General features: G+C 41.0%; 1 protein-coding gene across 3 annotated transcripts; it reads right to left on the bottom strand.

The window, feature by feature from the left end:
* Positions 1 to 1,885: 1,885 nt before the first annotated feature.
* On the bottom strand, positions 1,886 to 26,588 carry LOC104568110 (E3 SUMO-protein ligase PIAS2). 3 transcript variants are annotated; one of them, XM_088538961.1, is made up of 14 exons: positions 26,564 to 26,588; positions 19,635 to 20,103; positions 15,981 to 16,065; positions 15,260 to 15,310; positions 15,056 to 15,146; positions 12,388 to 12,522; positions 10,460 to 10,565; positions 9,798 to 9,871; positions 8,801 to 8,961; positions 8,075 to 8,208; positions 7,510 to 7,678; positions 5,469 to 5,608; positions 3,673 to 3,710; positions 1,886 to 2,219 (listed from the first exon to the last, which is right to left on the bottom strand). In XM_088538961.1, the coding sequence occupies exons 1-14, from the start codon at positions 26,585 to 26,587 to the stop codon at positions 2,037 to 2,039; spliced, it is 1,860 nt and encodes a 619-aa protein (XP_088395087.1). In that variant the 5' UTR covers position 26,588; the 3' UTR covers positions 1,886 to 2,036. The 3 variants fall into 3 exon arrangements, with proteins under 3 accessions (XP_088395087.1, XP_088395088.1, XP_088395089.1); XM_088538962.1 differs by having other exon boundaries at positions 1,886 to 2,193; XM_088538963.1 differs by lacking the exons at positions 1,886 to 2,219; positions 3,673 to 3,710 and adding an exon at positions 4,945 to 4,986.

Here is a 26,588-nt window from a genome sequence, read left to right as displayed (position 1 = left end):
TTAAGTCAGTAAATATTTAGCTAGAATTTCTATACTTTATAATAGTAAGGCTGTTTTAGAGCACTTGTCCAAAATAAATCATTTTACATACAACATACACTAGGAGTTACATGTGAGATGGGTCCTTTCAGTCAGTCCAGCAGGTGCCTGTGTCACACCTTGATGAGCAGCACAAAAGCATCTTCAGTAACAGAGCCCAGTTTTAAGCACTATTTAGAATAGCTTTTGAACCTCTCCAGCACTCCTGTTGTTCAAGTTACTGTACAACTGTGATGCGGAAAGCACTGAGCAGCTGCAGGCCACGAGGCAAAAAGCCTCATGAGGAGCATGGCTTTATTAGAAATAAGTCATGCTAAAAAGCAATCCTTTTAACAGGTAGGAAAAAAAACACAGAAGAGAAAGAGAACAAAGGGTAGGTACAATATTAAGACCAACATGTGAATTGAAGACTGGTATGAAGAGTCATCCAAAAAAAAAAAAAGCAATGAGGAAGAGGAGTGCAGCATTCAGAATGGAAATACAGGGCAGACAAAACTTACAATACATCCTGCTTCAATATTTCTTATCTATGTACTTAGCTCAAATACTGTAACGGTAACAGAAGGCAAAAAAAAGCACAAACATCTCAGATTAAAGCAATAAAAAAAGGAACACAAGATTGGAGAAAACTGAAAGCTGATAACTGGGGAAAGAGTAGTTTCAAATACAGGTTCTATGGAAACAATTTGATTTTCCTGGTCTGTAACCCCTTCCCTAGACAGCGGGGAAGGGGTTATCCCTAGAAAAGGGTGCACACAGTGTGGGGAAGCACTGCATACACTGAACAAAGCAACAGCTTCAAGAGGGGTTGAAGAGGAGGAAGTTCTCAGTCTGACTAGAAAAAAAATGATTAGATAGCTCTAATACAGGACACATTGCTAAACCCTAAACCTGTAGCTGTAGTTCAGGGGGAAGGGCCTGTACGTATTCATCTTCTAAAATGCCTCCACTACAGCACATCAAACTGCAGTATTCCCAAGAGGACAGAGCAGTTAGTGAAGTGACACAAGTCATGCAAAACATCCTGGAAAACAAACCTGCACTGGGTGAAGTAGGAGAGACACTTTGTCTCCTTACAGCTGCCATATAGAGCATGCACTTCACTTGTCATCTGATAAGGGGTGGCATTTACAGTAAGGACCAACAAGGATTTTATAATAATCCAAGTAGATTTTTTTCCTAGCACTTCTTAGAGTTGTCAGGCAAGAGCATCAGCTGTAGTTCAGTGGTGCAGCTGGTTGTGGGGTAGGGGGTTTGGTGAGGAGGGATTATCAGTTCTGGAGTGACAGTTTGTAAAATGCAGGAGGTTGCATAGTTAGTTTGTCCCCTTCCCAGCCCCAAAACCATTAAGAGAAAGAAGTCAGTTTAGCTAAGTGTGGCATTTATGAAGGACATGAAATCGGGAGAAAACAAACAAACAAAGCCAATGCATTTACAGAGGCTTCCCACTCCTTCCAGGTCAGGAGGAAGGAGGGAGCAAGAGAAGTATAAAACACAAGTCATGGCTATTTCACAAGCCTTCATTGTCTTAAAGGAAGTTTATTACAGGTCCCTGTTGAAGGTATTAGAAACTCACCAATGCATACATTTCTGCACCTTTGTCCAGGTTGGTGGTACTAAGTGCCTTTTCTTAATTAAGAAAAGTTCTGTTCTGTGTCATCCCGTCCCGTCCCCCCCTTTTTTACATTATTGCTGTTTTGACAACAAAATTAAAAGCCATTTTTGGACTCTACCCAGCAACAAAAAGTCAGTTTCCCCATAACAAGCCAAAAGGGTAAAAGCACATTATGACGGAGCCTTTTCTCTACCAGCTATTTAGCAAGCAAGGGGGGGAAGTCTAAATCACTTCTGTTCTTGGTGCAGATGAATTTACTCCATTTTCCAAAAGGCAAAAATCTTTTCAATAAATATCAGAATAACTTCCCAGACACTGCAGTTCCAGAGACACAGGCAGCTGTGCCCTTCCTGCTGGCATCCCATGCTACCTGCCCCACGTTTCAGTCCAGAGAGATGATGTCGGGAGCGCTGCCTCCGCTGCTGGTTATGACTCCAGTTTCACTCCTGCTTGAGGAGCTAACGTGAGTGCTGCTCTCGTGGTGACTGGTGGAGGTGATGATGCTGCCAGGCAAGCTGCTTGTTAAGGTTGAGGTGAGACTATCCAAAAACATAGGAGGACAGTACTGCTTGAAACAAACAATGAAGAATGAAGAGACTAACTGCACAAGGGAAATGTATGCTCTGAAGATACATCTTCCCCACAACAAGCACAAGTTACCAGCAGAATCTTATCAGAACATGCACGGCAAGACCCCGAGCCCTGCAAATGGGCAAGTAAACGAGCACAGAGGGTAGTTACAACCTTTTTTTTTTTTTTTTCCTCATTTTCCCATCTTCTAATAGGTAGTTAGTTTGAACGTTTACTGGTCCATAAGGGAACACCAGCATGACCACATAATCACCATTAAAAAGAGCAGCATTTGTATTGTTGTAGGGCATAGTTACATATTTCAGGCTCCTTTCACCCCAAAGGTAACAGGCTGCTCTCTGCTAGCTCAGAGATCACAATAACTTCACAGTGGCAGCTAGTCCCCACTTGCAGAGCATGTGTCACTGCCAGCAATGATGCTTACAAGACTCTAAACATTTTAGTGGTGACAAATGAGCTGCAAGTTTGACTTACACTCCCTAAAATGGAAGACAAGCCATCTCAGAGTAAAGCTGAACACCCCCAGGATTTAGAAGCTGAAAGAGGTTGCCAAGTGTCACAGAAGATGAAACTCTTAAGACTTCCCCTACATGTAGTTCAATGCATCTTAACTTGCAGATTCCCATCTTAGAATGTGTATTTGGAATCATGTATGTTTGGAACTGAGCCCAAGCTGTTTGAACTGTCCAAGACAGACACTCTGTAGCACCACAGTTTCTCCTGAAGGCTCCAAACAAACAGACTTCTGTTTTTCCTACTTGGACAGCTCAGATCCAGGTCAGACAGAGCAAGAGGCAGTAAGGGGAAAGAAAAAGGATAAAGCTCTTCCTTAAGGTACCAGAATGTGAGCTCCACTGTAATGTCCCATTATGTTGTTTTTCTAGTGGCAGACCCAAAGAGAAAATAAAGGGTCAACTAAGACAGCAGGATCTGAAGCTATGGAGCTAATACTTCCCTTTCTTGAAGGTTTCTCTGTGAGAATCTAATTACAGTAGGAATCATTTTTCCTAACTTTAAATTATGAAGTTTGCATTTCCAAGACAGGAAAGGCAACTTACGGGAAAGATTACTTTAGATCATTTTGACACTTCCTAAATCCAAAGGTTAGCCTTTAAATACACAAACTAAGAGCACAACAATCCTGACAGCTGCATCCAAGCCAGTACTATGCAAGGATCTCCTTTAGTAACACAAACCACCAGAGGTTTTCTTGTGCCTGGATTTATTTATGCATCTTCCCTTGAAGAAGTCCTTATTTTATTACCTTAACTCTATTATCAACTCTACTTTGAGAAACACATGTTTTCCTGCACCAAGTGGATTGCAAACATGATACAGATGATGACAGCATCCTGATAGTTACTTAAGACAGCATATTGTGAAAATAAGATTTAAAAATTAAGCCCCACTGCAGTTCAGAAACATACCTGTGAATCAACTGGAATCAGCGAAAGAAAATCCAGACCTAGAAAGAAAAGAAGAAAAATTGATGTGTATTTCTGCTAAGTCATTTCCTGGTGACACAATTTTAAGGAACTGTTGTTGAATAGATTTTGCATTTGTTACACAGTTTCTAAATGAAGTACACTACCATCACACCACTCTCAAGGACTACTTCAGGCAGCAGCAAAAGTTATCTAGCACAAGTGGCTCTTTTTAGAATGAAAATGACATAATGATGTATTATTCACTGGATATTGCAGGGTGGTTCAGTATGGTTGCTTAGATGGAGGTTGCCAGTTGGAGCTGTTGGTTCATAATGCAAGTTTCACTGCATATTGTACCTGACTTGGCCAAACTAGGACATGAAGAGTGTCATCACATTAAAGATGCTGGAATGAAGTAAAGTCACAACATGCACAAGTCCAAAAACAAGCAGCAGGTCTCTTCCCCCACCCATGGGGCAGCCAATAAGGAAATATATCTAATATCATCCCCATTTTGTGTCTAGACAAATAAAAGGAATGAAGAGGAAGCTACAAGTAGGTCAAGGTATATCCTCCAAGAGGAGTGACAACTAGCATCCAAATTATACACCATTAATGTACAAGCATTTAAGGCACAATGCTTAAAAATATGAAGCCATTAAGTAGTCATAGCCTTCAGTTGTTTCTAAATCTTGGCCTTGTTTGCCATGTCAACAGAAAAGCGATAAACCCTCTCCTCTCACTGTTGAATCTGGACAGCAGCATCTCTCCTCCCTCATACGGGGAAATTTAAGGGAGATTTTAAATTCAGCTGATTTTTACAGCATTCACAGCTCCTTGGGTTCCAAAACATTTTAGGACTTTAGATAACAGATGAACAAAACGGTCTGAGGTCCCTCAGTTTACTCTGCTGTCCAGAGGGAGGCAATGGGTTTCTGGACAAGGAAGAAGTGGAGGGAGGGAGCAGACAGGGAACCAAAGGCGGCAGAGGGGAAAAAAAAAAAAAAAAAAAAAAAAAAAGGAATGAAACCATCTCATAGCCAAACTGATGCTGAAGGATGAGAAGCCAGGGGTGTTACTGAGGGGAGAGGCAATGGAACAGAAGAAGGGAACTACACAAGGTCCAGTTTGACGCCTGCTGTCAAGTCACCAGTTCTTAGGCTCTGGGCTCATTACAGCCAGTGGAAAAGCCTGGAGTCTCAATCTACAAAATTCTTTCCAAGGAGCCAGGAGAGAAAATAATCAGTATCCCCACCTTTTGTCTGATACTTAGCAGCAGTGTTAAAGAATACATCATAGGCATTTAGGGTACGTCTAGGTAAAGAAAGTCAATAAGAGGTCAGCTTACATATTGTAGCTCACCTTAAGCTTTTTCCATACAGTCTAGACGGATCACCACTAGAATTAGCTAGCAGAATTTCTCTGTATCTAGGGCCTGGAAGAGTTGGTGCCAGTTCTATAGCAAAAAATAAGCAGCTACTCTCCCTCAGGTTTATGACACACAACAATTAGATGCTCATATAAAGTCTAACTAAACACAGCAAGAAGCATTTCTGGCTGTCACACCAAAATGCCAATTTGAAGGCATAGGCCAGAGGCAGCATTTTTGACACCACAGTTTTGAAGAGCAAACTGAGACTGGAAAGGCAGTCACATAACCTATCCTCTATAGACTTGTCTTGACATTGCATACAGTCTTGTTCCAGTAAAAGAGTTAACCAATTCTTCTATTTTTACCCACCCCACAAGTTAACAAGGCTGTCACAGAATATGCATTAAAAACAGTCACCACTTACCTGGCAAGTCCGATGAAATACTGGATATTGGTGGATGATGGAATGGTACTGGGTAGTCTGTTAATGAAGGAGGAATAGCAGCAGCATCAACCGTTGTCGCACCGGGCACTCTTACAGTCGATGGCTGATACATGAGAACCCTGTTTTAAACAGCATGGGAAATTACAAACAACCTGGCTGTTAGGCACCACTGTGCACTCTCATTCACAAGGTCACTATGTCACAACACGAGTGGCTACTCACTACACAGCACTCCACTAATCTCCTCTTTGATAACAGTCTTCATTATAACATGACCATATCTTGGCTCTCAACAGCAGCTGCGACATAAGAGCAAGTTGGCATTAAAACAGAGTACAGCGCTGGAGTCATTCACACACTCTGCCACTCGGGAACAGAAGTGGCTGTTTGTAGAGCACCCTGGGAGGGACAGACTGGTAGCCAGAGCCAAGATGAGGGCACCTAGTTAAAGTTCTCCACGTAACTGCTCCTCAGCACTACCCTGTACACCAAGGATGTTAACAAAGAGCTAAGGATCAAGCCCATCTCCACTTACAGCCTGAGCCCAGGCTGAAGGGCAGCTCTTCAGGAGAGCACCATGAGTAAAACCCATGGAAACACCCAAGAATCCCACTCCCAATCATTCCATGTCCCCCAGCCCACCAGCAGTGGGTTGTACCACTCATTCCTTCCCAGACTGCTGCACTGCTACATTTGGCTGTTTCTGATTTCAGAAGCCACATTTGGGACCCTCCCTTCTCAAGCACTTTTGCCTACAGGAGGACACTCACCATTTTGCAAAGACTATACTCAGGCAGCACTGTTTACAGAAGATGAGCTACTTCCCAAAGGCCTGGTTTAGTCTTACATTTGAAGAATGAAAAAAATGCCATTTTCATACTCAAACAGGAAGAAAAAAAATACATCAGTAACAGATATACAAGAAAACAGTCCTTCTACAGTTATAGTCACAGAGAGTCATCTCAAACACAGGAGCAGTGTTATGGAAGGAAGTCTTGGTGCCTTCTGAAACTTCATGAACAGATGTGGTATTTGTAGCTATTTTGTCATTTAAAAATGAGCTCTCGTGAGGACTGTGGATGAGTCCTACAATAAGCAACGGCACTTCAAGTATCACTGCTGAAAACTGTTGAAGACGACTATTTGTTTGCCAAAAGACCACACATTCCTGAGGAATGAGATGCAGCATCCCTGCTCACCACATAAAGAGATGGTGAAACAGAAGGTTTATTATTTTAAAGAGATAAGCCACCATGCTGAGGAACAGACACATCCCTCACATGCAGGTCCTTACACCCTGTGCAATGACAGCAGCAACTTTACAGGAAGCCACAAGCAGCAACTGCAGCCACATTGAATTGAATTGGGACAGGAGAAGGCAGAGCAGTAGAGAGGCTCTTTGGCCTCTAGTCAGTCCTAAAGACCAGACTAAATCACAAAGATAGAGTTTAGAGGGCTTGGGAGGTGGTTTGTTATAACCAAAAGGCACAGGACTCAGCCACAACCAATTACCACAGATTACTCCAAAGTTCACAGGGAGATGGAGAAAAAACTTGCATCTCAGAAGAGCAGCAATGCCTCCCTTCCAAGACTGACAGGATGGATGAAATGTGTGAGACGAGCCCAATCCTTGGCAGCCAGGGCAGATAAAGGCTATTACAGACCATGGAAAAGCCTTTAAGACAACACTAGCTTAACAAGAATGCCTAAGGTTTCTGCACTAGGGATAGACGGCTTTCTAGGAGAGCACTGACTGTCAAACTGTTTCCTTTTCTAGGGAAAACATTCCTGCAAACACAGCAAGTCAGCACAAGCCTTTTGTGAGATGTAAAACTATTTAATAATGTTTTGCCTGTACAAAGGTTCTGTATCAATACAATCTTCTACCTTCTAGAAGGGGCCTAAAAAGTCACCTTTGGAAACATGGAGCTGAATCCCAAAGAGACTGCAAGTTCATTGGTATACACATCAGTTTATCTGAGACATTACAGAATAACAACTAACTTGAAAATTGACAAACCCTTTGGTTGGGCTTCCTTGTGTTTCAGACATAAATATGCACTTCCTTTTGGCATGATCTTCCTCTTCATCGGAGGAGCTTTCTATTGTCAAGTCAATAACATCAACTTTCTTCTTGTTTACTTCATTGACCACTGTCACAGCACATGGCTTGCTAACAACACTGGAACCTAAACAAGAAAGTAAAATGTCACTATTGCTTAAAGGCTGTCAACATGAGCAGTTTCAATTCGCAAGAGAGGGGAGGGAAAAAAAAAAAAATCTCAAATCCTGTTTTAGCTAGTCTTCCTGGCCACTACAGGGGATGTCAGGTCCAGGAATAGTTTTACTAGTAGCACTGTGTCATGTTAAGAGCAGTGAGCACAAGCTTTAATCTTCACCTATCAACTTTTTAAAAGCTTTTATTTTCTGAAGCGTTATAAAAAATAAAACACTTTTAGACCTAGGACCTCAACTTAGCACATGCACACACAGCCCCACAAAACATTATCTGTACACATTATCCTAGCTACCAAGGCTCCAAGATATGAAGCTTTTCCATGGGCTTGCGATCCAGGTTCACATACTTTCAATGTTGGTGCACTGTGGACTGGAGACTTTCACAGCTTCTTTCTTAGGCCTCATAGGACACCAGGAACCATCTTCTTGGAATTTAATCTCATCCACATCTGAACAGTCATTTAAGATTTCCATAAAAAGCCTGCAGAATAAAAGTTAAGTTGCTTTGATTTTGATTCCAGTCTTCTGCAAACAGCTGCAAAGCTAATTACAAGGAACCTTGAACCACAGCATGTGCTCTCCTAGTTCACCTTACCTGAAGGACTCCCATTAGTCTTTGCAGAAGTCCATGAGCAGAAATCTAGAGAGGATCACAGTTGACCCTTATTCAGTTCAAACATTATTGCAAATTCATAGACTTCTTTATATAAGTTTAGTCATTATCTTTTACATCAGGCTGACATGATTTATGACTTAAAAATAATGTCCAAAAGCTTCACAGTGATAATTTGTGTAAAAGGGAGACCATCTCATCCCTACATGTCAGATTTGGATTTCTCCAAAGGAGATGGGCTATATATCAAAAAGCTTAATGATGCAATTAGGAGTGAGTTTATCCACTTTGTTACACAGGAATAGTAACTAAAGGATTCTAATGGTTCCTTCCAGACTAACAGATTTCAAGAACAAAACTATATCAGAAACAGCCAAATCCCAAGTCTCAACACTATCAAGTACATCGTTTAAAAAAAAAATCACAAAAAAATATGTAGTTTGCAGACCCAGTCTCTTACCCATCCAATATCAGGCTCTCATAAGCTGCCTTTTTATCACAGACCGGACAAATCCAGGTAGGCTTCTTTTCATTCATTTGAAGATAAAGAGTAGCATCAAAACATTGCAGGTGTGTGCAAGTAACAGCCCGGCACGGGATTGTCAGTCTCATTTTCCCCAGCTGCAGAAGATGTATTAAAAGAGTGTCAAAACAGCAGAAAAGTAACCAAGCCTTGATGGCTAATCATGAAACCAAACACACTCAGGGAGGTAACAGACTCTTCTCACTACAGAGGTACCCAAGGTCCAGGCCTTGGCTGCCAACCCACCCTATCCAAGCATGCGGCCTTCTCCAAGAAAGGAGAGCAGGCCTCAAAGTTCTTACCAAGGAGCTGAGATCCACCAGAAACACTTCAGATCAGACTGCAGCAGTCTCCACTAGTTTTATATCAATATTATTTCTAGGATTTTTATTTTTGCTAAACTACTGCAGCACTCACTTTATCATTTCCTTTTAGCCAAATATTTCTTTTTTTGTGAACTCCAGTTTAATTTCGACACAGAATTTAACTATATTTTAAATACATGACTTAACTGACCAGTCACTAATATAAGACCAGTTTTTACCTGGGAAGAGAAATCAAGGCAGCTTTTAATTTTTAAAAATGGATCAGTTTCTTTACAGTAGTCAGCAATGTAAGAATTTTATTACCCACTGTGCCCTTCCACTATCCTATCCAAATAGTCTCAATGCCTCAATATTGCCCAACTACTCACTTTAAAAATCCCAATACACGTGTAAATAACAACTTGATTCTGACTATCTTAAAGCTCAGGAATTCATGGTTCTAAATCACAGTTGGTTGAAGGCTGCTACAATCAGGTGCTTCTGTAGGGACCCTTCTCCCCACATTTTATATTTAAGCAGCAGTCTATAAGCAAAAGCCAGTTAACAGCTGGAAAAGCAGGGCCTTTTGAAATCAGCTCAGTTTGCACTGAAAATGAAAACATACTTACAGGACACATCAGAGATACCCGCAGGCTGGTTGTGGCAATCTCACTATCAGGGTCAGCAGTTAGTTTTTCTTTAACTATTGAAATAAATTTTAATATGCACAGTTACACACAGACACCTCTATTATTTAAAATGCTATTCTCAACTCTCCAGTACACAAGCTTTTGTTTCCAGGTACCTAAAAAATTAAGCATCTAGGAAACACCAAATGAACAGGGGCTTCAAGGCAAACAACCAACACTGCAAGAAATAGGACTGTTGTGATGTGTAGCAAACACACCAAGAGCCACAACAGTTAGTAGATCAGACTCAACTCAACATACAAGGAGATGAATAAAAGCAGTTATCAGTGAGTGAGGTATAAAGACAGGAACAGCAGCATCACATATAAGGAAAGAAAATACAGATATTTAGGACATCTTTATATGATACAGCCCTCCACAGCAAATTGTGCTCCCTCTATTCCTGTAAAAACACCTCAGCAGGGTCCTCTAGGGGTGCCTGCTAGTACAAGGACCTACAGTGAATCACTGCGTGACAACTAAGCAACAGCAAGAGAACTTCTCATCTACTCCCCACCCAATCCCCAAACTGCTCCAAGTCTGAGCATTACCAGTTCTAACTGCCCTCAAGAAGCACAAACAGGAAAATGGATCAGACTTACTTAGTGCTCTGGAATGGTCGGGGTTTCTGATACCTTTCATCTTTAACCTCTGCAAAAGCATAGCTGAAGTAAGCTGACGAACGAGATACACAGACATGGAGTAATTCTACAAAAAAAGCAATTAAGTTATTTAACACAACACTCCCACCATGACAACAGCTCAGTATTTACCATAGTTCTAGCATACAGTAAAAACAAAACTATGCCAGTTCCAGTTATTGCCTTGCTCCAGTTATAACCTAAGGGACAATTTGAGCTTTTCTTGAAAACAGGAGTTGGATGCATATGGTCTTCAAAAACTTATTGTGCTCGTCTCCTATATCCTTCCTTTTGGCCAGTATTGTTCTGGTATTGGGGAGCTCAAAGGCAACTGTGTTGTAAAGAGCAGATGAGCTTTTCCAGGTACAAGCTCAGCACCTTTACATGGTATAGAACTGCCCCGTTCCTTTGTACTGGGGCATTTCCTGCAGTTTGCTCTCCACTTTTAAACCAAGCTCAGACACAGCCAAAGAGGAGAGGTGTCTTCCCTAGTGTTTATGATTTCTCCCCAATTTATGCCACTTGCCAGCTTCCTTTGTGCTATGTTCACGCTCTCTTCAGTGTCACTAACCAAGACACTACCAGTCCCATGACAGCAATAAATTGCAGGGCAATCACCCATTTATTTGCTTGCATAGGAATGTATTTAGGTGGATGCAGAGGAGTGAGAGTATAGGGACAGCAGGAAAAAGCCAAATTCATACTTCCTGTAGTCATTTCAAAGCTCTCATGCCTTATTATTGGTAGGGTGGTCAATCTCTTAAATCTTTCTAACATTCCTCCCTCCTCCTTTAAGGAATCTTTGTTGTCAGCAATGCCCTTCATTCCCTTTGGAAACATCAACTTTCCCTCTTTTTCCTTAAAGCTTCAGTCTGTTCGTATGCTGAAGTCTCACTTTGAGACACATGCCCAGTTCATACAGCTTTCCTTTCACTTCTTAAAAAGGGAGGAAAAAAAAAAAAAAAAAAAATCAAAGGCTCTTGATAATCAAGTCCAGAAGGACCTACAAAAATAGCCAGACACTGAAGATACCTAAACCATTATTTAGCAACAGTTGCAAGGAACAGGAACTACTACTAAAACTTATGGGGGAGAGGGAAGGAAATCTTCACTGCCTTCTCATTAAGCCATTGGGGAGGAGTCCTTAGGCAGCCATTCAGCCACTTAAAGTAATTTAAGAGCTTTCTGAACTGGAAGTTTCACCTGTGTTTTGGTTTTTACAAGCATAGTTTTAATCAAACTCAGGCCATTTTCAATTGGGGAAGGGGGATTTTTCGAAAGAATGAAGATGGAAATATTTATTTAACAGTTCTTATGAAGCTAAATTTGGTTTTGTAAATATTTTTAGAAAATGGGAAGACCCAGAGATACATGTTTACACCCATACTCCCACAGCCTTAGCACATCTGTTCCTCTTAAAAAGCCTATTCCAACAGATGTTGGAAAATTTGCCTTTGAAGGTATGGCTACATAAATACTACTTTTATTACTCTCCATTGCTCCCCTTTTTGTTATTTTTGTCATGTCTGAGCCATTTGATACCATTTATTCCCCCAAAAGACTTCAGGATCTAACACATGCAGTCCATATTTACACATTTCAGGCAATCCCCAATGGCAAACCTACTTATAAAGCTCTTATACTTTAAAGGAGCCTGGGAACCTACACTCCCCTTCCATGCAAGGGCTGCAGGGAAATTTTATGTATGTTTTACAAACAATCATGCTTCTATAGCTTACTTCATTTCCTGGAACTTGTAATATTTCATCCACTTTTATTAATAAACACCTATTGGCAGATACACTGCCAGCAACATCAGAAAGCAGGGAGAACAGGAATGCTCTTGGGTTATTCACACTTCTCTCTATATTCCCAACTGCCCTCCTTACCTTTCCAATTTCAGAAGCCCAGGAAATAGAAATCTGGTTTGGTACCGCAGACGACAACCTCACTAGAGATGTTATGTTCAAGGGGCGCCCAGGTCGCTTCTGTTCAATCCCATTTTTTGGCAGTGGAGCGTATCCCTATGAGAAGAAAGGGAAGGGAAAGTGTTACTGGCTCTCCCCACTGAGCTCTGGAACCTGCTGAAACAGCCTTGCTGCCTTTAGGCAGGGTTGGGGAAAACAGGAATGTCTCTAGGGTCAAGGAGGGGATACTGAGGTCAACACTTCCTTCAGTCAGTCTTTGACAGTCCCAAACTGTAAATGAATCAAGGTCACAGCATTTGGGGTTTTAAACTGATTTTACAGAAATGCCAAAATGATAAAAAACACAGTTTGCGGCCAGATAAATTTACTCTAAGACTAGAAAGCAATGCTGATGCTTTGTTCACCCTGCACTCCACGCACCTCAGACATCAGAGCCCCGCAATGACAACCTTCGTGAGAGGCAAACGCAAGTCACCAAAGGTTGAACTCAGCAGTTCTTTCTAAGAAACACAATCCAGTCCCACACCAGGAGCTCTGCATCTCCTCTAGACATCATCATTACTTGAATTTCAGAGCCTAAGGACTAATTTAAGAGAAAAAGATACTACCATAAGGATTCTGCTTTGACTCTGCATCAACTTCAGCAAGCAGCCATCTGTAATTTGGCCAGCTTCCTGAAGATAAGCTGCACTTGGAATACTGAGTGTATTTAACAGCTAATAGGCTTTTTTTTTTTTTTTAAACACAAATGTATGGTTTTTATTCTGTGGGTAATGTAACACTCTGAAAAAGAATTACTGGAAAATAAGTCAGAAAATTTGAAAAATAATCAGAAGTAACAATCACTGATATACATTATTTCATCAGCACTTTTCCCTCAGGGTATGTAGAATGTGTTACCATGACCATCTAACAACAGGTAAATAAAAGCAGTTTGGAAAACTGCTGTTGTGGTTCCTGGCTGTGCCTCACTACTGTATTTTATTAACTCCAGACAAGGCTGCTGCTTATGGTGACAGAACAAGGATGTGTAGCTTCCACTGCAAGATCCACCAAACCAAAGTGGTGGACAGCAATTGCTGAAGGCCCCAGATGAGAAGCAACATAGCTCCCAGCAGGAATCTTCCCATATGTGCTTTAGCACAGAACATGGAGGCAGCAGATGTGCAGGCACTGCTGACAAATCTCATGCTGAAAAGAATGATTTGCCCTTTTGTTAATCAGACATGACAGCTGCAGCAATTTATGGAATATAAACCTTAATCACTTTTGCTGCAGTGGGAGGGGCCTTCCTCTATCTCAGTTCCTCTTAATGAGCTTATCTGGAAGATCACAGGATCTTCCACAAAGCAATCACCTTGAGGTCAGATTCAATCTTGTATTCCTAGAACACATTAAAATCTTCCCCTTCTGGCGCAGGATTCCAGTAAAGTGTCCTGTTTGCCCACCACAACCAGCAGAGTGTTGGGTTAGCCTGCCTGCTCTAGTGATTAGCATATGCCAAAAATTAGTCTTCTCTGCTTCTTGCAAGAACTTTGTTAGTCAAAGCAGGTAGAATCTGTTATAGCCAAAAAGTTATCAAAAGGAAGCCTGACTGCTCTTCTCTGTGACCATCTCCATTCTGCCTTAGCAGGCTGAGGTCTCTAAGGAAAAAGCCAACCGTGGTCTACTGAGGCTCCCCATAAAGAAAAACAAGCATTTTTGTTTGACACTTGGCTTGTGTTTTGCCCACATTCGCCATAAGAGAACTAAGGAGAAGAATCAGCTGCTGTAGTGCACTACACACTATACCTGTGATACTGGCCGAGAAAGCAGCATTCAAAGCTCTACACTTAAGTAAGAACAAGCCAGAACAGTGCCTGTTTAAGGATTTTTCAAGTTGGCAAAAGGAGTTCAACAACAGTGCCCTCAGAAGCAAATATTATTTATTTTCTGCAAAAGAAGAGTAGCCACCAGAGGGATGCAAACTGTGAGGCTAAAGGAAAAGGGAAAAGCGTCTCCAACAGCAGTCAGGTTGAAGCAGTATCTGTCATTCAGCTCACACCTGAGGGGGGATTTCCAAGACAAGTCATTTTTCACTTTCTCATTGAACATTTCTGCTGAACAGATTAAAGAATACTCTTTTGTGATATGCAGAAGGATACTTTTACACACTGAAAAGAGATGGAATACAGTGATGCAATGGTTAAAGAAGGGGAAGAAGTTGGGGACAGTGATTTAAGGAAAGCAAAAACAAGGGTCTCTGGTGCAGAAAGGGGAAAAAAATCCCACATAGCTGAGAAAGGAAGCATTCTGGTAACAAGGTTTCCCACCTCCTCTCCCAGCCTGTTTTCTAGCAATACTGGGGGGGAAATCTGTGTTTCCATCTATCATCTTCCATCTTCTATAACTTCCAGAAGAGTTTGCAAAAGAGTTCCTGTCCTAGGGCAGCAGTATCTGTTTCAAGGTTGCTGGGTTGGGTTTTTTGTTTTGTTTTTAAATGAAACATGAGAAACTTGCATGGCAAAGGCACAAATCGTATCTAACAGCAAGAGCTAAAGGAATTAGCAATAGAAATTGCTGACAGGTTAAGCAAGCTAATATATTTTTTAAAAAAGACAAATAACCAAGTACAAACAAGCTAGCTTACCAGCAATGGAAACAGCTTCCCATTTACTTTAATACACAAACTATTAGGGTAATTATCTTCTTGAGGGCAGCTTGTCTCTGCTAGGCATAACCTAGAGCCCCAGAAGAGAGAGGTGTCATTTTCAAGTGGCAGCACAAAGTGATTCACATACATGAAGTCTTTAATCACATTAGCCAAGCTTTAAGAGAACATTAAAAAAGATACCTTAGCTGAACTTGGACTGTGTAATCTCTCCTACCTCCTGGCAAGGAGTCCCTGTGACAAAGAAATCAGAAATACCTAGACAGCAAATCTCATATTCCAGCCATATACAGAAAGAACTGGCAGACCTGGCCCAACATCACTAAACTCCTGATCACTTTCTCCCCTCTTTTAATTAAAATAAAGCTATGAACAAATCTTCAAGGCAAAGCCTCTACAGTTTTAGCTGCTGCAAGTTAAGCACAACTTTAAGGTCACCATCCTCTACCAAGAGTTCATAGTGATAAAGCACGATGCTGCTAGAGAAGAACTAAATCCCATGAATTCTTTTGGCTCACACCATAGCTCTTATGACAACATGAATCCTGGGAGAAGAGAAAAGCAGCCTTCCACAACCCCAGCCAGGAAATATACAGGGAAGAAAAGCTTTAACACCTCTCCAATAGACAAAATTATTTAAAAGCGAGTAATATTCAGCTCCCTAGTGGTGCAGCATTGCCCCCAACTGCACATAATTCTGGGCTGAGTAGTTCCAGATGAAGAGAGCCTGTTACTGAGTATAGCTGCTGTTAGGATTACACCTCCACACCTGCAAGCTTATGGGATGCATATACACACACAAAACAAACCATAACACACCCCCACCCCCCACTATCTCCTCCTGCCAAGTTTCAGGAGACCAGATTTTTATCATCTACACTAGTGTGTCACTCCTCTCACTTACCTGGAAATACAGATTTCTCTGACCTGCTGAGGTGTTAAAGCAAAGACAAAAAACTTATCTTGGAACCTCTGAATACTGCTCTGTACTGAAAAAGAGAGAAAGAGAGAAAGAGAGAGAGAGAGAAAGAGAGAAAGAGAGAAAGAGAGAAAGAGAGAAAGAAAGAGGTTTAACCACAGAGGTTGAAATCATTGATTAACACAGGATTCATAACCAAGATTTCCTGGAATAAGGCACATGTCACTTATGAACATAATCAACTTGTTACACCACCTGTAACTGTCAACAGGAAAGCAGTGGTACAAATCATTCATCCAAGTATATTCAGATGGCTTCATATTGTGTTACACTTGGGTAACAAGCAGCTTGGCAAACTGCTATAATCCTCACAGGGAGCAAGGATAAGCTGGAGCATTCTGGAATTCTCACACTTCATCGGAAGGACGCAAGAAAAAAATATGACACTGGATACCTGAGAGGGGGAAACAGCAGCCAAGATATTGACAACTATTTTAAGACAGTAAGAGGAGAATGTGCATGGGAGTTATTAGTGGACAGCTGGAAATTATTTAATTCAAAAAAGCTATAGGTAACTCTGCCTCTGGGGGAGGGGGGGAGGGAGAAAACAACCTCCAGAGCTAGAGAAGTCAGCTGCACTACCTGTCTGGATTCTTTACTAGCACACGGAGAAAAGAGTAAAAAAAAAAAAAAAAAAAAAAAAAGTCATCTTTAATATCAGAATCCTACTTGGCTGTTAGGATAGTGTTCTGATATTAAGCATTCACAGTTTATATCCATTCCCTCTCTACTTCTGGGCAACGAGACCAGGCTGGACTCATTCAATAGTTTAAAGTATCCAACCAGTTAGACAATTGCAAAGAAAAGAGCCTCTATACAAAACACACAGAAGGACAGAAATGTGAAATAGGATTCACCTGCATGTGCACCACCTTCCTCAGCCAAGCTCTACTCTGCGCTTGGATGCACAGCACATGTAGCATCTTGCACTTCAAAAAAGCATGTTTTTAAAAGATCATAAAAACATTCTCTTACTGAAGAGCTAAAGCAAAAATCCACACTTACATTCCTTCTTACATTATTATATTAGTATAAAACAATATGAATCTTTTTAAAGAATCACAGTAACACAGACTATATTTCCCAACTCTCTGACCTATTCTGCCTATTTGCTTTCTAAATCTTTAATTCTCAAATACAGAATGATTAAGTTTGTTCTTTTCAATCCCCCAAGTCCACTAACTGGAACCATGCACAATTCATGTTCTATCTAAAATTATACAAAGAAAGTATCTTCAAATTTGCTCACAAATCCCTATTACAGTGATTTTTTCGCTAACGCTCATTTTTCAGTCTCAGAAGGCCCTCTGTGTGAGGAGTGGGCACCTCTTCCCATCTCACTTCCCCACTCTTCCTCAGGCACAATCCTGAGTTTGGCTCCAGCTGCTGCTATCTTGAGTACCGTGTTCTGGAAGGGGCATAATTCAGGTTTGGGAGGTTGAAGGCAAGTACTCACTTAAGAGCATCCTTGTTCTCCTTCCCATTTCCAAAGAGAACCCAAATGGACAGAACCAGGTTTTCTTCTTACGAGGACTGGACAACATGCAATGAAGAACCCATAGTTTTCAAGGGAAAAAGAGGAATTCACTAACTACAGTTCAGTGACTGTCCCAAGGAAGCAGCCTCCTTTCAGCAACAGGAGGACTTCCCACAGCAGAAGCAGCCAGCTGCTGGGAAAATTCTTCAAAATATTACTGCCATCTCTAGTTTTCATTGGGCAGAAAAGTTAATTACACAGGAAACAGTGCAGAACACACTGCTTATTTTTTTCCTCTCGTCTGAAATAGTTCAATTGAAATATTAACTTGCTTTCATTTTGAAAAGCAGCATTTAGATAGGACATCAGTGCACCATCAGATTCTCTCTTGAAATGCAGTGACAGCAATAACTACAGAGCTGTCTGATACCAAAGCAGCTATTGTATCGATTTTTTTTTTTAAACTTCAGTCTCATCAAACAGGGTGTCACAATACATAAACAGAAGTGACAACAAGTATTTCAAGCCATGATTGCTCCTTCAGATGCTGGAGGACACCTATCAGAAGATGCCATTCCTTAGCTACAAGTCGCAGCCTTGAAGACACTATTATTGCCTAAGAAATTAAGCTGTTTTAGAGGGCGCAAAGAGCTGACAAAAATGAAAGTATTTCTACTGAGAAAACACAAAGCTATATCTACACCAAGGCAAAGATTTATTTGAATAACAGTTAGCAAAATGGCACTGATGCCTGCTTTTGCTATTTCGCTATTTAATTCAAGAATCCCCATTTTATCTGTAGTCCCCACTTAGACTACACACTTTAGATCACCCTGTTTGACTTTATATCCTAGTTCAAAGGCTATGCATCAGATCTTCATCTGCGTGCACAGAAAACAGCAACTAAGGTATACTTCTGCTGCAGAAGTATAGCAATTAAGCAAATTTCATTAAGATTTTGGTCTCAAAAAACAATACTCAACTGAAATGTGTATTTCTACAGTCTGAAGCAGGTTACCTTCTATAGACCACCCAAAAAAGGTTTTAAATGGTACCAAACAAAGATTAGCACTTGGCTAAAGTCATAGTTGCCCAGGAAGAAGTCTTAGCAGGTTCTGATTCCAGGGTCTATTCAAAAGCTCTTAATAAATCAGGATTAAAAAAGGAAGATATCACTTCCATGCTGAATCATTTGCGCATAAAAACTGTTTTAAATGGGTTGGGTTACATATCACGATCTAGTTTGCAGCAAGTAGATTGTACTTGCAACTTGTTGAATTTTTTCAGCATCTGCCAACTGAAGACAATTGTTACATTGAAGTCTTAAATGGAAGCACTTTTCACGCTGCTGAGCGGCAAGTCATTATTTACAATCAGTTGGCATTATTAAATCATTACGGAACATTTCCTACCCTATACGCAGGGCAAGGCAGATTGAAATTCAAGACAGAAAACCACCTATTCTTAAATTATTCAAATGCCTCTTTTGAGCATATTGAGAAAGCTCAACAAGATTTTAAACTATTTGGAACACACAAAGATCTACCCTACCATACTGTACTGATTAAAATGTAAAAAGAGATGGGCTGAAAATCAGTCACTAAACTGCGTGCAAAAAAAAACCCTGACTGTTTGTTGTACAGTCAAAACATGTATTTCAGTGCAGTATGCCAAAAACTGCACAAGTGTTGCAGCAAGATAGATGCAAACTAGCAAACCAGTGGATTTTTATTTTCCTGACCTTGGAGCAACTTACTACCAAACCTGAAAATCCACCTCCTGAGAGCCCTGACAAGTGTGCTCCTTTGTATCACTCAGATACCTCAGGTCCAAGTCCTCCAGACAAATCTAATCCCTCTAATATTCAAAAGAAAGAAACTCATGTTTATATGCAATTATATATTTGTAGAAGAGAACATTGCTTCCTGCACTGTGGCTTGACAATACTGGGTGGGGAGGCAAGGATAAGAAAGCAAGCACAGGAAGGAAGTTTTGACTTTTCACCATCTGCAGAAAGCATTTCATCAAGGCTGAACTTAGCCGTTGCTTTAGATAATGCTATTTTACAATTTATGCACTATGCAAAACTATTGAACACTTACCTAGGCTTGTAGGTTTGATGAGCACATCAAGCACATCGTAAAAAGGCAGGCTTTTCAGCTGGACATCGGGATGAACAGGCGGAATAGGAGGGGATGGCTGCTGCATCTCAAAGTGTGGCTTAGTGTCCTGAAGAAGCACTGAACTGACGGGCGACGAGGGAGACTGAGGGGTGACCAACGTGGACGGGAAAATTCTGGCAAGGGTCAAGTCCGACTCCACGGGAGAGGGGCTACTGTCCAAATTGAAAACCGCGGGTTTTATCGGCAATACGTCCGAGAGTCCTTCGACTGTCCTTGGGTACCGCCGCCTATAGAGTTCTCGGATTTTTATCTGAACTGCCGGGCTGCAGCCGCTCTTCAGTAAGTGCAGTGCCCTCATCAGGAGGTCATGCTTCCGCCCGCTTTTATTAGAGCCAGCAAAGCCCAACAACACTTGGAGCTCAGAAACACGAAAACTTGATACCATATTCTGGAAAGAAAATGGAGATAAGCATCAATGAACCAACAGGTCATGCTAAGCAAGCCTTTCCGAGGAGCACAGGGAAGTGTAGGGACTTCCAACATTCTAGTTTCACCTTTAGCATCTTGGGCACGTACCATTCGTACCTTTACCAAACACAGTAATATTTAAATCTAAGGCAAAAGAGTGAAGTACACAGGAAGAAGCTTGAAGCTGGCTGGATTATCTCAAGAAAACACACAAAAACTTCAATTCTCTCTCAAATAATTAAAACCCACAAACACAAAGCAGTATCTTGAGTTCAGAGGAAGCCAGAAGCATCAGCTCTACCAGCCTCCCTTGAAGCACCACCAAATCAGATGAATGTTTAAGCCTGTCATCTTTCACTCTTGGAAATGGCACAGCAAAATGGACATTTTAATAGCAATTGATGGATTTCACATTAACAAATAGCTTAACCACCATAGCTGATTCTTCTCGTCTATGACAGGAAGCTTCCTGGCCGCTCTCTTGATATCAAGTTTTAATACCTTAAGATACTAGAATCTCTTCAAAAAAATGCTGTTAACGCTGTTTACTTAGTTTTAGAAGCTGTTTTTGTTTAGAACGAAAAAGCCTACTGTGAATTATGAATTTGGCAGGCACATTAGTGTATATAAGTACCTCAAGGGAGGCAGTGAGGAGGATGGTGCTGGTCTCTTTTCACTGGTGGCCACCGACAGAACTAGAGGTAATGGCCACAAACTGAAGCACCAAAAGTTCCACAGGAACTTAAGGAAAAAAATTTTAACAGTGAGGGTGACAGAGCACTGGAACAGGCTGCCCAGAGAGCTTCTGGAGTCTCCTTCTCTGGAGATCTTCAAAACCTGCTTGGATGCAGTCCTGTGCCACGTGCTCTAGGTGACCCTGCGTGTGCAGGGGGGTTGGACTAGATGATCTCTAGAGGTCCCTTCCAACCTTAAGCATTCTAGGATACCCCCAATCTTTCATTTTCGTGAATAAGCTCTATTTTCAGGAAGGTACAAAACTGTCTAGTGTTCTGCTAAGCAATTTCCTTCCCATTTGTGCAGGGCTCTTCCCCAGTAACAAGGATGCTGAACTGTAAAGATGAAAGACCAGCTGATGAGTCTGGACAGCTCTACTGGGCCAATTCCAGACTCTCAGAAGGGTGAGCGAAGGGCCTAACAGAAAGCACGAAACAGAAGCATTCTAGAATCAAAGTGAAGCCTTAGAACCGGTTTGAAACCAAACTGTTGACTTTTAAATAGTTGTCCTATATTGAAAACTTGAAGCTTCAGGCATCGATTGCAGAAGGTTTATAGCTCTCAGAGTTTGGGGTTTATCCTGCCAAATCCCTGCCTTACACTTATAGGGTGGTAACACTTACAGAGTCTCCTGCTGTGTATTCTTGCCACCCATCCTTCCCTTGTCACTTTTCCTTAGACTCACAGCCAAATACAGTTAAGAAAAATTAAACTTCTCAGTAGTCTTCAGAAATAGCTTGAAGTATAACAACTTTATAGTTATGCCACATAAAAGCATGTCAGTACTAAAGAATTTACTGCAAACTTGTTTGTAAACAGTTACAGAAGCTTAATAGCAATATCAACTTTTGTCTCGTATGGACAGCATTACACTGATTATAGAATCAGAAGGAAAAAAAATGATAAAATAATCTTTTACATTGAGATTATGGATGCAGAACACCCTGCAACACACTTTATTACTCTTACTGCTGTCTTTGCTGCATTCCTGCAAGTTAATCAAGGTGAAACGCACACTCAATCATGCCTGGAAACAGCTAACATTTTATGTGGAAATTCTACAGACTAAGTACTTTGCTACAAGACAGATTTCATTTTATTAGAAGGCACATGCTGACTTCAATATCACAGTCAGCAAGATTTTAAATTGAGTAATGCCCCCATTAAAAATGCTTGGGAGCATAAAAAGATACATTTTGCCCAGCCATGCAAAAGATCCTATATATGCTTTTGAAAGGAGTCTTGCAAAAAGGAAGTTTTACTTAAAGTAATTAAACAAAGGCTTTTGCAACATTTTCCCCTTAAAGCTGCTTCTGTGTTCCCTCTAATAATAATAGCATACAAAAAAATACATCAGTCTGATCTACACTATTTAGCCCTATTTATTCTATTTACAGACATACCAAAGCAGACACATCATAATCAATAAGGTTTTATGAACGTGCAACATATGTGAAAGAGCAACTACAATCATGGTACAGGCAAATTACTTCAAAAGAAAGTGATTTCCCCCTCACACCAAATAGGGCATGCACCTATAAGGAGCCTCCTTGCCATATTATCTGTCAGGGATTACAGCAAGTCTGTGAAATCCCTGGCTCCCTTAGCAGAGAACATTAACCTTGAAAAGATTAGAGTGCATCTATGAGATAGGAAATTCACACAGAGACAGCAGAAAGTTATTAACAAGTTTAAGGAGGTTTTGGCCATGGAGCAGAAACTGGCCAAGCTAAGAATCATCCAATCATAATTCTGTCACTAGCTACTGTCCTTTGTAGTCCTCACCAATAAGCAGCAGCCACGACGAGGAAAGCTCAGTATAAATAATGTACTTAGAAAACAATAAAGCGTAGTTTGCGTTGCATCTACCCCAGTTGTTTGTGTTTTTGGCCGCCATGACTGCAACAATTATCAGCCTCATCTCTCCCATTCCTCATTTGGGACACGGCACCTGCACTGTGGTAGCACAGATAGAAAACAACCAGAGCAGGGACAAGACACCAATTCTGTTAAAGAGATTTAACACATGCGAGAGCAAGTTGCCATTTTGTGTTTCAGTATGGTAGCTGAAACCAGGCTGCTCACCAGTTCTTGACTATAGAACTTCAGTATTGGATATGCAAAAGGAAAAACTAAAAATATGGGTTGTAATTTCAGTATTTATAAACCTTAATTTTCCACTAAAACCCCCTCTCCCCATAGGATATATAGGCACACTTCCATCTCTTCTAAATATATATATTTTTAAATTAACAGCCATGAAATTACCAATAGTGTCACACACAAATTAGTCCCAGCACAAACGTATTTGTTGCCTACAGTTACTTACTGTACTACACTACTGCACTGCAATACGTTACTTCAAAATCTGATCAAATACAACTAGACTGAAACTATTGCCTTCTAAACCAGAAATCAGCAGCCTGTCAATGACAGCACACAGACTGTCCTAATCTTCACCAAATAGAGCCAAGATGCTAACAGAAACTCAGGGAAACAAGATGATGCTCTCTCTCAAAGCACAGAAACACAATCACATCACCTTATTTATTTAGAGTATTTCACTCACATGCAAACCATAGCTTCAAGCCATATTTTGACAAAATGAAGATTTGGTACGAGTCATCAGGAAGAGCTGCAGGTCCTGGATGTTACATTCTCAAAAAAAAAAAAAAAAAAATTTTAAAAATCAGCTCATGCACCACTCTTGGCCTCCAGGTCACCACATTTTGCTGACCTCTGCTCCAAATCCATCTTTACCTACATTGACATTCATAGTGCTACTCTTGAGCAAAGATTGTAGAAAAAGTATGAGCCATGTTCATGGATGTGTTTCTAAACAACAGGCTTAGAAATTATACTTCTAAAGTGAAAAAGATGCCCTCGCCACATCATCTCATCTTTAACTCCCTAATATTTTATCAACTGAAAACCTACAGCATATAAATTACTAATTAATAAAGGCCTTTATGTGAATAGGTTTCTCTCTCTTCATAGCTCTTTAAGATCTGTAAAAGTTATCTCACCTTGGACTTTTTCAGCAAAATCTTGAAAAGAAGCAGCTCTTGCTAAAATTATTTCTGAATCTTTAAATAAAGTAAATATTATCCCAAAAGGCACAATGTAACAGAACATTATTGTGAATCTCTTAGTTTACTTTTACAGAGGGAAAGTCTTCTTTCAGTTACAACACTTTGGGTCATAGCTCCCAGAAGTTTTAAAGATCCAGATGATGGCAGGGGTGGCACTAGCTAATATTAAAGTGATGTTTCAGCTTGTGAATAGAGACATGCTGCCCCCACAAGCTTCCCTCAAACATTTAAGACAGAACTCTAACCTCACACTTTTAATCAGCCCCTAACAGCTTACTAAAAGAAATTCAACTCTCCAAATGTCTCTACTGTTATTTTATAAGGCAGGTAGAGATGATGTATTACAGAAAGCTGCAATCAACATGAGAGCAGCAAACAATAATGCCATAAAAAATACTGCAGGTTAATCTATAAAGCAGCAGTTTAAAAGTCACTCATGAAAGTCAATTCATGGAAGATGCGGATACAAAGGGAAAAAGACCCATCAAAACAAACAAACACAAACACACACACACCCCAACACACACTCCTTGGCCAAAAGTAGGAAGAAATTGTTAGAAATAAAACTTAAACAAGTCCAGTATCTGCGAGATACATCCAAGCACACCCTCCCCACTCAAATAAATAGAGACTTATCAGCTGCAGTAAAGGCCTTTAAGGCAAGAGGCAGTCTTCTATATTTTCTTCCAAAAGAAACATTCAGCTGTTTCCCAAAATGGACCACAAATTGCTATCATCTGTGTGCTGAGCAGCCATTTAGAGCAGCCCCAGCACCACGGATTCATTTCACAGGCACTCCAGTTGAGAGATAAACTGAATGGAAACATCAAAAGAGGTTACTTCAGACAAGTATTTAGCTACCAATACCCTATAATCTCCAGTGAGGAAAGGGCAGTCCTGCAGCTGGCCTTGTTAGTCCGTAATCTCAATAATCACCCGCACACTCAACCTGGTGGGTTGAAAAGCAAGCTTTTATTAGCTGGCCGGCGGCGGACCTCTTACAGTTTGCCTGAGATCTGCGCTGTCTTGGGAAAAGTTTGTGTTTTTATAGACAGCTGCAACTCCTTCATACATTATTTGCAGTTACCAGTTCTTCACGGCTGATATCTTATATCATGGTTGCAGCAAGAGCAGGGTGACTCAGCATAAGTAGCAAGCTAAGTTCACAGAAGCAAATAGCGAAATTAGGTACCTAGTCACCTCAACCTTATTAACCTCTTACATGGCCTCTCTTTGCACAGGGTCCTACAGCCTGACACCCAGGTCCTTTTTCCTTCCATACTGCCTTGGGTTACTTTCAGCAAGCGACTCAGGTGCCATATCTACATTTCAAAGGTGCTCAGGCACCCAGGAAAAACCCATTGATGCTTGTACACATCTAGCTGAGTTCAGTTCTTCAGATGAAGAAAATCACACCTCTGGACCAAGTATCCAGAAGAGATGCTACATAAACCTCTACAAACATGGGGATTTTAGCCACCAACAGCTACAGGAGTTGAGAGAGACTGGAGAGAGGGCTAGAAGTAAGTCAGGAAAACAAAAAAGAAAACATGTAAACACACACCAAAAAAAGTTTTAAAAATATAATTCTGCAGCTTTATGTTTAAGAAGGCTTGTGTTATTCCCCTCTTAAGATTGGGATAGAAATAAACAAAATAAAATCATAATTTTTTATAATTTTAAAAATGACTAATAAAAGTCTGACAACCAAGTTCCTCACTGACACCATGGTTATTGCAACCAAATGCCTTTAGTAAAGGAAATTCTCTGGTGATTGCAGCACATTTCCTACCACTGGGCAGACCATTACAAGCTAGTCCAGCCATCAGACCTTACTCCACACTAATGCCCATCTCCATACTGGTTCATATTTAATCGAATAATTTCTAAATGGCTTTTTTTTCCTCTCCCTTCCTACCTCTCTCCATTTTGTACAAAAGCCTGGGCGGGGGAAGGACTTTAGTGTTCACGTTGTGCTCCATAGGCAGCACTTTTGCCAGCGTGGATGCTGCCTACAGACACATCCCCCTCCCAACAAAGATACTAACAGATCCTTCAAGGAACAGAGATTATCTACATGAAAACACATTATATGTATACATATATTTGGGGAAAAAAAAAAAAACCGATGTACATTATACTGCATACACACACACCTTAAAACACCCAGGGACTTCCCCCCTTCTCCTCCCAGAAATCTGCTACAGAAAGTCCACAACACAAAAGGCACGAAGGACTAAAAAACACGATATTAGAGAGTCTAGAAGGAAACACTGGAATTCACGCTGGAGGAGGGGGTGCTTTTTACTAGCAGAAAAACGTTATTAAAAATAGTAATTATAGTAATAAAGGGGAAGGCATATGGCAGGCTGGGCACAGCATGCCAGCCTCCCAGGGGAAAGGCAGAGTCCTCCCCCATAATAAAACAATAATATAAATGTATATAAACGGAAGGCAGACTCGCCAAGCGCCCCTCTGGTGCCCCGCGCCGCAGCCCGCCGCTCCACCGCCCGCGGGAGGGCAAGGGCAGCCACAGTGAGTCGAGCGGCCCCGGCGGGGAGGAAAGGGAAGGGCGAACAACATATTGGCCGTGCAGCGCGCGCTTCTCCTCACCCGTAACTCCTCGAAATCCGCCATT

Source organism: Tinamus guttatus, unplaced genomic scaffold (assembly GCF_059628265.1).
Source record: "Tinamus guttatus ecotype Peru unplaced genomic scaffold, ASM5962826v1 Tinamus_guttatus_pri_ptg001297l, whole genome shotgun sequence".
Taxonomy (NCBI): Eukaryota; Metazoa; Chordata; class Aves; order Tinamiformes; family Tinamidae; genus Tinamus; species Tinamus guttatus.
The sequence above is the reverse complement of the archived record's forward strand: the minus strand, read 5'-3'. Positions and strand labels throughout refer to the sequence as shown.

Bases quoted from the DNA above. Each gene is read 5' to 3' on its own strand.
- LOC104568110 (XM_088538961.1), bottom strand. From the start codon at position 26,587: ATGGCGGATTTCGAGGAGTTACGG. The intron at 12,523-15,055 runs GTAAGCTAGCTT...TTCTTCTCATAG, and splicing joins GGAAGCTGTTTCCATTGCTG to GGATACGCTCCACTGCCAAA. The intron at 9,872-10,459 runs GTAAGTCTGATC...TTATTTCAATAG, and splicing joins CGACCATTCCAGAGCACTAA to TTAAAGAAAAACTAACTGCT.